Genomic DNA, 12,047 nt, shown 5'->3' on the forward strand with positions numbered 1-12,047 from the left:
AGTTAAGACTACTATTATTAGTTATTTACTAAAACTTGAATTTATGTAATATTTTTATTATACAAAGCTTGACCATCCCATCAATGTTTTTATCTTATCCAAAAAGTCAGGTCAGAAAAAAATCGATAAAATAGAGCAAAAACCCACATTGTACTAATTTTTCAAATTTGATGCTTGAATCTCTCGATTTCCCATTGACTTATATTGACAAATCATTAAGTTAAAAAAATGATGATCCACTCAATGAAAAGTAAAGGAGAAACATCTTTAATGGTCAGCCAAATTTTTAATAAACAGCATAATATGTATACTTAAAGCTGTGGGGATGCAGTATGTGGCAAAGACAAATCAATATACCAAGACAGCAATATAAAATTTCTGTATTTAGGAACACAGTTGAAATACTCACTTTCTTCATAGGTTATGGGTACAGTGGATTCTTCTGTTTCAACAATCCAGTCTCCTATATAATCATAACATATCATGTATAATGTACATGCCATATGTTATATCACATAACATAATCAAATGTCTAAAGAAAAACTTTGTAACTATGTTTGCAAAATAAAAACTAGAAAGGAAATACAAGACAAAAAGATAACTGAAATTTACTTTTCCAGTAATCAATACTGTTACAATTGTACAAATTTGTTTAAAATAATATTAAACTTGAATTTGTCAATGAAATGGTAATTTAATAAGCCTTTTAGACTCAACAAACTATATCCACATGTATTGGGAGATTATATAATCTCAATACCAACTCTTTATAACATACAATGAGCTGGTTCTGATCAGAGGTCATCTTTCTCAAATAGTTTGGGCCACACATATAGAGTCTCACCAAGGTAATTGTTAACACAAAAGCTGTGACTTTTGTCCGGAAAAAAAGTGCAAAGAAAGTGCATTATCCCTTCATTGACCACTGTGGGCAAATGCAATAGCACCAATATGGCACAATCATCCACAAGTTCCAAACCTGCATATACTGGGAAGTCTTCAATATGCTCACAAATAAGAACATAATAATAATAAGTACAAATAGTAGTAGTAGTAATAAGAATAATAATAGAGATTACTATTTCTTGACATATTTGACTAATACTGAAAGCAGTAGAAACATTTATGTTGATAAGAAATACTATCACTGAGATTTCTAAATCAGATGATTAAATATTGTTTTTTGTTATAATAATAAAACTTACCATCTGTCCCTGGCATTGCAGTGATTGGCTCTACAAAAGACATGCCACAAATGTATAAATAAATAAACAAAAAACTATTTCTGTTTAACTTCGTACTGCCTAAGAGAAATGTGGTAGTTGTCCCAGTAGTTTTTCCAATCATATGAATATAAATAAGCACAATATCAGAATAACTTTTACTTGATCAGTGTATCTGGTGATGTGATATCACATACAACAGGCCCATATTCCTATGCCAAGCAATGAACCACACACCACAAAATGGCTGTATAACAAACACACCCACTGGCAAACATTCCAAAACTGATGGGCTACTGATAGAACAATGTTTATTTAGACATTATGCTCAGATTAATTCGTTAGAGCACCTCCTTCTTCAACTATTTTATGATACTTTATCATTGATACATGTAATTGTTTTTATTTTGTCGATCAGTGAATCGGTGTCAGTGGATATCTGGGTTTATGATCTGAAGTTAAAAATGGCTGTGAACAAATATAAAGAAATGCAGAAGACAGGCTGTTACTAAATTAGCTATTTTTTTTAACTATTAACACTTTCAACTAAATTTCAACAAATTATTTAATTTTCCATTTTATGGATTTTTAAAGTATTCATTTGCACTGAATATACATGGCGAAATAGAAACTTTATAATGTGGATTTGTGAAAAATGTTGATAGCAACAAAAGATATTTTCAACACAATACTACACAAAGGGAAAAAGTTATTATTACAGTTATTTATGCTGATAATTATGTTGTTACATGTTATGCTATGGCATTGTGTCCTGTGAGAGCCACATGATCCATGTGGTGTAAAAGCAAAGTAGGCTCCATCTCTAAATCATCAAAGCTAAGGCCAAATATGGTAGTATCAACAGAGACAACAGGCGACCTTACAAGCAGAATTTCCCTACACTTGCCAGTTATTTGGTGAAGGCTGTGTCCTGATATATAGTGCTGTACACTATTTTGCTCAGCTCTGTAGTCTGGCATTTAGCTATATGTCAGTTACAGGACTATGGCAACCAAGCAATGTTTTTAATTGGAAACTGAAAAATGGACAAACAACTCAAAGCCCTGTCATTTGGTTGTGTTGTCTCTTTTTTTATGTAATACTCATATCATTGTTTATACTTACTTCCTTCATAATACTCTACTCCTCTTACTGTTGTCACTTTAATGAGCCAATATCCTAAAAACAAAAAAAGAGGTTAATTCTAAATATGAGACAATGTAAAATAATTAAATACATTTATTTTTTGGTTAATGTTATGTGAATTCCCCAGCTGCAGTATTATTAATTTGTTCTTATGAATTACTTATAAATATTTGTAGTTACATCTATATGATATTAAATATGGAGATGCAATTATAATAACAAATAAATGAATTTCTTACTTACTACTGCAATTGGTTACTATGAGGCAGATTGTTTTCTTAATCATATTTTTCATGACCTTGTTTTATGTATAATTGCATTTAAAAAAAAAACATTTTAGCAGGCTTTAGCTAAAGAAAACACATGATCACAATTTAGGAATTATGCAAATCACAATAAATACAATCCCAAAAATTGATAAAGCTACCCCTATGTTTTTCCAGTATTTAAACATTTTCCAGATAATATACAAATATTCAGTTTACCCTTCTTTGTTGGAATTGGAGCAACAGGTTCTGAATGAAAGAAAATTGACAAATTAGGTGTTTTAATTCATTAGAGCAATCATGGCTAAAGCCCCTCCTATAACATTCCTATAAAGAATAATCTGTTCCAAAATGTTTTATCAAACATAAAAAATACATTTTAATGTAAATCCTATTTATGAACTGGGCATATTAAACCATTTTAATGTCAGTATTCCACTTTATAATTCATACTATATAATAATGTATTATGTAGAAGGAAGTTAAAAAAGCAATTACAAAGTAATGGGGCTTATTTACCATCAAATGTATACCAATGCTATAGCAACCACATAAAACCAAACATTTGAAAAGTTAAATAATAAAAGTTAAATAATGAAAGTGTTCCTTATATTTGATGTTTTAGTTTACTGGGGCAGGTTTGCATAGCTTGATGGCTTGGTCTTATCCATAGTAAAGCTACTGACCACCAAAAGTAATCTGTAGTGCACACCTTGACTAGATGTTTCCATGCTAGATATATAATTAACATACTTACTTCCTCTAAATTTAGTTGGTTTCCCTGGACTTCCTAGTTCTATCAGCCATTCTCCTACAAACAAAAAAGATGTTATCATGTAGAGAACGCAGTAAAATATATAATAATAAAAATAAACAAGTCTTTTAAGTGATATAATAACCAATTTTTAATAACATTAATGTGTGCGATATAAAAAGTAGTATTCTTGTTATTAAAAATACAAAGATCCCTTCTTTGTTTAGTCTCATTTACACAACCCTTATAGGGAAATAAATTAATCTAAATATATATAATATGATAAATAAAAGAGTACAGCAATATCCACATAGTCATTAATCCTCTTATACATTAATAAATTACCTTTAGGCAATGGCTCCCCTGGTTCTAGAAAAATACATAGGAAATAGTTTCAGAGACAGAAGGTAAAATGTCTTGCAAATCAAAATATTCCTACTATACTGTCTAATAGACTCAACTGCAGCACCCATTCAAATATAAAAATTCAGTATACGACCACATGGGGAGATGCCATATTAGATCATGTTTTTGAATTCAATAAGACTAGAAAACCAGTAATGGGTGAATTTGTCCCAAAAAATTTGCGAATTTACAACAAAATGGTGAAAAATTTGCTAAATGCATTGAAGCTCCTATTTTGTCCAAATGCACTAAAGTCAATGGGCGTCTGAATAGTTTTGATGTGCAATAATTTTTATGCATGTGACTATTCTGGCACGTGCCCAAATTTTTTAGACGCATCGTATTTTTTGCTGGCAAATTTTCGCTGCAGTTTTGAGAATCTATTCACTGGTGACGGAATACAGATATTCACTTTGAATTTGCCCCTGGTGAATTTATTCACCAGTCACTATAGAAAACTTGAAAATCTTGAATTGGTGCTTATTAATGAAAAACTGAAACAAAATAATTTCTTAAAAGCATAAAAAAACAGCTCAAACACAGTGAAATCACTGTCTACCTCTAGTTTTTAATGAGTCTGCCAAATTTCAAACTATTCTCAAAAACATAAAAATACAACTCCCTTTGACTTCTACATGATTTTACCAGCTTTTAGTTTGTTAATAACTCTTGAACATTTTAGTTTTAGAAACTTTATTTAGAAAATAGTTTACTGTGAAAAATGCAAAACAGTAAACACTCCTATTCAAATGCCCCATGTGTATTAATACAAATATTGAGGAGAAATAGATATGGGGCTCATTTCTCAACATTTGAATTTAGGGGTTTCACAAGATTCAAGTTTTTTGTGATACAACTCACAAATTAGGTCCCCTTAGGCTTCCTAAGCGTTTTTTGGTCGAAGAAAAATCAAACGATTTGAAGGATTTAATCGTTCGATCTAACGATTTTTAATTTGATCGATTGATCGAACGAATAGCGCTAAATCCTTTGACTTCGATATTCGAAGTCGAAGGATTTTACTTCGACAGTCGAATATCGACGGTTAATTAACCCTCGATATTCGACCTTAAGTAAATTTGCCCATTTTTTTGGGGGGGGGGGTATAAAAACCCAATATAAATATGCTCACTCTCTTCATATGGCACTGGCAGGGTTGATGGTTCTGTTTCTGTTATCCATTCTCCTAAATACAAAGAGAAAAAACAATTAAAAAAACAGAACTGTGAGTTCAACAAATATCTATTGAAGTTTGGATATTTATAACAACAAAATTAAATATTTTTAAAAGTCTATTCCTGCAGCCTCACTCTAGGCCACACTAGTGCATTCTAACATTTGCCCTCTATACCAACCTCAACTGTATATTGTAAATAGTGCCTGGGTTTAAACTAACAGAAACATTTGAGGTCTTACTTTAAAACAACACAATTTTGCAACTGTGACTCTAGAGCCAAAACTACTGCTAGAGGAGAAATTAAATTACCTTGCTGGCATAAGAAAGATATTTTTCTTTTTTTTAAATTAATTTAAATAGATTTTTCTATTAATTTTATTTTGAATATCTGTTTAGGTTATTAGATATCCTTAAATATGCACTGCAGCAATCCCTTATCTGCCATCCATAAGTAATTAAGAGTAAATGAGCATACAATTAAACAAGTAAGAGTTAAACATACCTTCTTTGTCAGGTGATGGGGATACAGGTCCTACAAAAAGGCACAATTAATGGAATTAATTAATTTCAAATTAGCAAGTGATACAAATACAAATATGAGATCTCATATCCGAAACCCAATATTCTGATGGAAGGCCATCTCCTGTAGACTTGATAATAACTAAGCTGTTTAAAAACAACTATATTCATTTAAACAATTATTATGTTTCACTGGCCAATGTTCATCATTGTTATGTAGAACAGGATGACGAAGTGTGTTTTCAGCAAAATAATTGTAAAACATTTGCAAAGTTTGAAACCTGAAAAATCTTTTTGATCAGTGCACCTTTTATTGTGGGGCAAACTTGCATATACTTACTTCCTTCATATAGAACTGTTCCTGTTGGCTGTCTCACTTCTACGATCCATATTCCTTAATGAAATACAAACAGAGGTGAACCTATAATAAATTGGCTGACACGGCATTACTATGACATATACATTCTATGCACACCATATTGCTTAAGATAAAAACAAATTGACCATATCAACAAGATCTATATATAAACATCACATTATTTGTTTTACTTTAATAAAACATATTGGTATCTTACCTTTCCTTCCAGTGATTGGTACAACAGGTTCTACAAAAAAGAACACAAGAAAGCAAATGATCTTATAGAGACTGAAATCTTTTTATGAACAGCTTCTTAAATCGTAAACAAATTTATACAAAATTATATGTTTTAAACTCTTAAGGCAAATTCGCTTTTCTTATGACAGATGATGCCTGTTTTCAGGGGTCCAGGGGTGTATTCTCATGTAATCCCAACTTGTGCAATTTCAAGATCTGTTCATATAATGTGTTTTGGACAAACATTTGGGGGAGCCTATAACATATTTTGCTGAGACACACTAACTTCTTCTTAAATGTCTGATGAAAAATGTGTTATTATGAGTCAGTAACTCAGAAGTAACTGGGTCTTAATAAGACTGGATTTCCAATAATAGGTATAAAAATGTATGCTATCCGACTTCCTGCTGACGTACATATGTATCTATGGACATATTCATCTAGTTCATGGCTGTCCAACTGTCAGTTTACCTTGTGTAAGATTTGAAAGGTATCACTATAGAGATTAACTGGCTCCCTGCATTGTTTAAACCTTAAATTCAGACTGTAATCCACTGTGTTGTTCCAACATGTAATCCCCCTGCATTGTTCACACCTCTATTGTTCACACCCCAAAACCCTGTACTGTTCCCACCTGTTCCATACTGGTTAAATCATTGTGGTCACTACCTGTTCACACCCCATACAAACTGCTGAAGGGGCACCAGCACTGTGTCACTGTATGTACTACATTTTAGAGGTTTCCCTGTCTCCTGCTCTGTTTTGCCTATGCTACCTGTGTGTGTCATACTCTATCTGCCCTATGCTCCCAGTATATGCATTGCTCTGCCTGCCCTATACCCTGCATGTGCCATACTTTGCCTGTGCTACTCTGCCTGTGTGTGCCATACTCTGCATGTGTGTGCCATACTCTGCCTGTGTGTGCCATACTCCTGCCTGTGTGTGCCATACTCCTGCCTGTGTGTGCCATACTCTGCCTGTATGTGTCAGCTATACGATGCCTGTGGAACATAAGCCTGGTATTTGTTCTGGGGGGTTGTTAGCATTTGAAAATTATTTATAGGGCCCCTAAGGTGATTAATCATATTCTGTGGGGGGGGGGTAGCTGTGCTATCCACAGGTAAGGAGGAAGCATATGGATTTAAATGTAGGTCTTAATATGACAACTTTGTTTTTACATATGAGTGATGAGTGATATCCCTGCAGTGAGCACCAACCATTTGGTTTTTTGGTGTGCTGCCACCAGTAATGTGGACACAGTCTTGTGGTAACATGGTTGTGGTTTAAAGTGGGTGTGATTTAAAAACAGGGAGTGGTTAACACTCGCTTCCATTATTGGCCCTCCACTACGTAGGCCAGAAAAATTCTGCCTCTCTGTACCACAGAAGTCGGACAGCACTGATCTAGTTAGTTACTATAGTTGGTCTACCCAATAATAATGTAAGTGGTCATTTCAATATCAAAGTGGTTGTTTCAACATCTGTGGTTCTTTTTTTTTTTTTTTTTTGCATTGGTGATTAGTTTGTGACTTTATTTCCCCAGAGTGAATTACCATGGGTGGAAAAAGACAGTTTTATAAATTCTTTGAATCCATACTTTTTAGCTGAATACCAAATCTTCTACAAAATATTTGGTTGAACTCCTATTTGCATAATACCATTCATAAACATTCTTAATTTAGTGGTTTTATAGTTTTATAGGCTTTTGAAACCACAAATAAACTGATTTTCTTGAAATCCACGAATCCCATGTCAATTATTAAAAGTCCTGAATATTAAAAACATGAATACAAAAATGCTTAACAATCTGAATAAATATATGGAAACCTCTAATTATTTGATTATTAATTGTTTTATTGTCAAATACCAGCCAAAAAATCTGAAAACCCCTAAAAGTCTGAATTGATGAAAAATGGACAAATATAGGACTGTGACAGCTAAAATTGGACCTTTAATAAATGGGCCTCTACAAGCTATTAGACGTTTTTTGGACAATTACTAGCACAAACAAATCTGAGAATTTTTTAAGGGTTTTAGAGAAATAGAAACATGCATTTTTAGAGAAAAAATTCAATTAGTGAAAAAAAAAATGAAATTCAAATGTTAGTAAATACGCCCCTATTTGACTGAACACTTTAGGGTAGATTAATTAAAATTAGAATTTTTGAGTTTCAAAATTTTTTTTTTACCAAAAAATTGGATTTGAAAAATTTGCATTAAATCTTCAAAAAAACCTTGCATTATACTTTGCAAATTTGCAAAACATTTAATTTGCAAATTTATAAAAAAAAAATAATTATTTAAATTTTCAAAGAGCCTGGAAATAATTAATATATTTTTCTTTACAGTTTGAATTGTGAAAATACACTTCCCATTTACTTCCACAAAGTCTGATTTTTTTTTTAATTTCAATTTTTAATTCAATAAATCGTGAAAATTTGAGTTCAGAAACCCAGTTTCAAAAATAATTGTAAATGTCTTTTTTCACTGCAAAAACAAAGTGCTAAGATTCAGGGAATCCAGAATAAACCCTGAATTTGGTGTATCTCTGCTCCGCTATAGTAGATTTGTTGGGGGTTTCAGTAGGAAATGAGGTAAATTTGTATATACTCACTCGCTTTAAATTTTGTTGGTAAGCCTGGACGTGCTATTTCTATTATCCAATCTATAAAAAAGTAAAGAATATTTTTGTTGGTTACAGTGCATAGGAAAAACACATAGGTATTTTGTGTGGCAATCAGTCAGTCACCTGTAGTCACTGGAGCTTCAGGTTCTAAAAGAAACAAAAATGACCAATAAATTTATTTGCTGAATTGCAATTAACTGTTATGGTCATGTCACATAGTGGTGTTTTTTGTCAGACAACAGTTGATACAAGCACATGTCAGGAAATTTCTTATTAAGCTAGAAGTGTGGCTAGAAATGCCATATTTTATATATTACTGCACCAGCCTAAAAGTTTGGCATCTCTATAAAAGTAGTGATGCAAGTCTTCAAAGTTGTCCTAGGACTTTGTTATGAGTTCCAGTGCTCAGTGGGCTTTGGCCAGCTACTGAGAAGCTAAGCTTAGGGGTCATCACAAATCATCAAGCAAAAGATGATACTTGACTTGTCATAAAAGCTTATGCTACAGGGCTGATTTTTAGATTCTAATGCAAATTGCACCGGTTTCTGACCAGTAATGTACTTTGAACCTAAATTAATTACTAATCAGTCTTGTAGTGACTTTTATATCAGAAGTAAATGTGCAGCATTTTACCCTACTTCTATTACAATCATAGGATAACCAGTGGGATACCTTCTGTATTTTACTCACTTTCTTCATATGGCACCGGGACTGTTGGTTCCTCTGTTTCTGCCAGCCAATCCCCTAAACATAAAATAAAAGTGTTATAACAATATAAATGTTGGCTGTATTTTAAAGGAAACAGTTATAGATTTACAGTTATCAGTGACAATAGTATTTCAAGTTGGAAATCAGGAGTCGCAATACAAAAATCTTGAAGCATTCAAATCCATTCTGACAAACTGACCTACTGTAGTTGTTAGTTGGGTATGTTCATCTTAAAATTTAAATGTTATCATTTGTAAAACAAAACAAAACAGATAATTAATTGAAAATACTCAAATTGTTTTAATACATTATAATTTAGTTTCTTACTTTATTTATATATGTTTCTATGTTTAACATCTACAGAATAGTTAGATTATCTTACCATCTGGTAATGGAGATTTAGGTACTAAAAAAAACAAAAAGTAGATGGATTGTAAGTATCCTTTCTTACAATGGAAAATGAACTGTTTTTTCCTTAATGTCTACATAATGAATTTAGTCTAACAAAAGTGTGTATATATGTTTAATTATTTTCAATTAGCTTGTGTAAATGTCTATACAGTTAATATGAAAGTCTGCAGGTCTGTGTGTGTTGGTCTTAACAATGAGTCTAACAACTGTACAGTGTCTTCATATACTGTACATGTAACAAGTAGTTGGCAACCATAATATTAAGGGCAACAAACAGTATAAATGAGCCAATGGGCTATTCAATTTATAGCATGTATTTTAAGATTGTAATGAAAGAAAGAAGGATTGAAGAAATCTTTTCTGTATGACAGTATACTTATTCTGCTGATACTTACACCCAAGATAGCGCACTGTTCCTGTAGGCTGTTTAACTTCTAGAATCCACATTTCTAAATGAAACAAAGACACTAATCAATTATCATAACACAAGCAGAACATCAGCGATGCCAGAATAAATAGCACATTAAATTCATTCAAGAAATTCATTTCTTGCCTTGTGTATCAGTAGGTTTGTCATTGTGTGTGTCCAAAAACTAAATAAAATATGCTCCACCTGTATTGTGGAGAACATTACTGACCTATGAACATCTATTTCATTTATATTTAATTATACTGGTCAGGTCAGCACTTTTCTGTAAAGTATGAATGAATTATAATTATGAAATCCTATTAATATTTTTCTGTGCCTTTCATTACTATGATTTGCTGCATTACTGGGCATTAATAATCGGTGACAACCCTGTGTCTTCTTCTACACATAGGTGTAAACTCTATGGATGTGTGTTGTGCACATCCTTACTTTCTATATATTTCAGTGGTGCCATGTTTCTATCAAGCCAAGATAAAACAAAACAAGTTCCCATTATACACACGTGCATATATATATATAGCTAACACTCTTACCCCATAAGACCAAACCAATAAGTAGCATACCTTTTCTACCTGGAGCAGGTGCAATAGGTTCTACAAAAATGACAGCAAAATTAGTCAAAATCTCAGTTCAAGTTTCTTGTATCCTAAAAACAAGATGGTTAGGCCCGTCACAGTATAAATGCACTGCTCTCTATTAATTTCTATGGCATTTTTAGAGGCATATATATCAATGGGTGAAGGATACAGTTCACTAGTTGATAAACGTATTTAAAAATCCCATAGAAATGAATAGAGAGCAGTGAAGTTTTACTGTGGTGAGCTGTAATTTCATGCTTTGATCTGCCCCAAGTGTAAGTCTGATTTTATCTCAACATTTTCTGCTACAAACTCTGATCAAATCTGCCCAAGTTTTTTTAGACGTATTTATTATTAAATTTTTCCGAAAATTTGTTTTTTTTGGGGTATTGCATGAAACCCAACGCACATTAAAAAATCATTGGGACTTCTATTGACTTATATGCAACATTGACAGGTATGAGATTCCGGACTTTTTCATCCTCGGGGGTTTAATAAATTCCGAAAAGTCAGATTTTATTAAAAAAAAAAATCACAAATTTTTCGGGATTTTTGCATTCAGAGTTTAGTAAATAACCCCCCAAATGTTTTTGATATCACTAAGTGATATATTTCTATTCGTTTTGTGCAACAGTTGTACGTTGTTTGAAACAATCCTGCAATTGTATTCAAATCCTGTGTCTAGAACTTGACTTATTATGAGCCACTCATGCATCTAGAGAAAAAGGTGGAATTTGATGGCTTGTATTAAGAATGATCCAACTTTGTTAATACTATCCAATGTTTTTAAAGTCAGGCTCTTAATCTACAAAGCATTAAATAGTTGCAACATGCACATTCATTTCACTGGAAATTGTGACTTTCAGTATATTTTATACTCACTTCCTTTAAATTTGGTTGGTTTGCCTGGGCTTCCCATTTCTATGATCCAGTCTGAAAGACAAAATAATATGATTTTTTTTTTTAGAAAGGTGCCATTATATCTAAATATAAGCATTGGCTATATTAGTAATGCATACTAAATTACCTGTAGAGACCGGAGCCTCAGGTGCTAGGAAAACAAACAAAAACAATGGCTGAATATATTTTGTAAACTAATAATAAGAACTACCGTGTGGAAATACAAATTTTTATTTTTTATTTTTACCATCATTCAAATTGATTTAAAAGCAATACAGACATCATTATACCAAGACACAGCAGACTCTCA

General features: G+C 32.2%; 1 protein-coding gene across 13 annotated transcripts in view; it reads right to left on the bottom strand.

Moving 5' to 3' along the window:
• LOC108696888 overlaps positions 1-12,047 on the bottom strand; it is a 369,929-nt gene that overhangs the window by 205,289 nt on the left and 152,593 nt on the right. For 12 of the 13 annotated variants that reach the window (XM_041569828.1, XM_041569827.1, XM_041569829.1 and 9 more), the window contains 18 exons: positions 11,865-11,888; positions 11,720-11,770; positions 10,823-10,852; positions 10,225-10,278; positions 9,801-9,824; positions 9,401-9,454; positions 8,834-8,857; positions 8,699-8,749; positions 6,066-6,095; positions 5,831-5,884; positions 5,474-5,503; positions 4,927-4,980; positions 3,735-3,758; positions 3,393-3,446; positions 2,855-2,884; positions 2,349-2,402; positions 1,206-1,235; positions 410-463 (listed from right to left, as the gene is read on the bottom strand). In XM_041569828.1, the coding sequence (XP_041425762.1) occupies positions 410-463; positions 1,206-1,235; positions 2,349-2,402; positions 2,855-2,884; positions 3,393-3,446; positions 3,735-3,758; positions 4,927-4,980; positions 5,474-5,503; positions 5,831-5,884; positions 6,066-6,095; positions 8,699-8,749; positions 8,834-8,857; positions 9,401-9,454; positions 9,801-9,824; positions 10,225-10,278; positions 10,823-10,852; positions 11,720-11,770; positions 11,865-11,888 (726 nt within the window). The remainder of the gene's footprint in view (positions 1-409; positions 464-1,205; positions 1,236-2,348; positions 2,403-2,854; positions 2,885-3,392; positions 3,447-3,734; positions 3,759-4,926; positions 4,981-5,473; positions 5,504-5,830; positions 5,885-6,065; positions 6,096-8,698; positions 8,750-8,833; positions 8,858-9,400; positions 9,455-9,800; positions 9,825-10,224; positions 10,279-10,822; positions 10,853-11,719; positions 11,771-11,864; positions 11,889-12,047) is intronic. The other variant, XM_041569820.1, reaches the window with a different exon arrangement.

The sequence above is a fragment of the Xenopus laevis genome, chromosome 7L, assembly GCF_017654675.1.
Source record: "Xenopus laevis strain J_2021 chromosome 7L, Xenopus_laevis_v10.1, whole genome shotgun sequence".
In the NCBI taxonomy this organism is placed as follows: Eukaryota; Metazoa; Chordata; class Amphibia; order Anura; family Pipidae; genus Xenopus; species Xenopus laevis.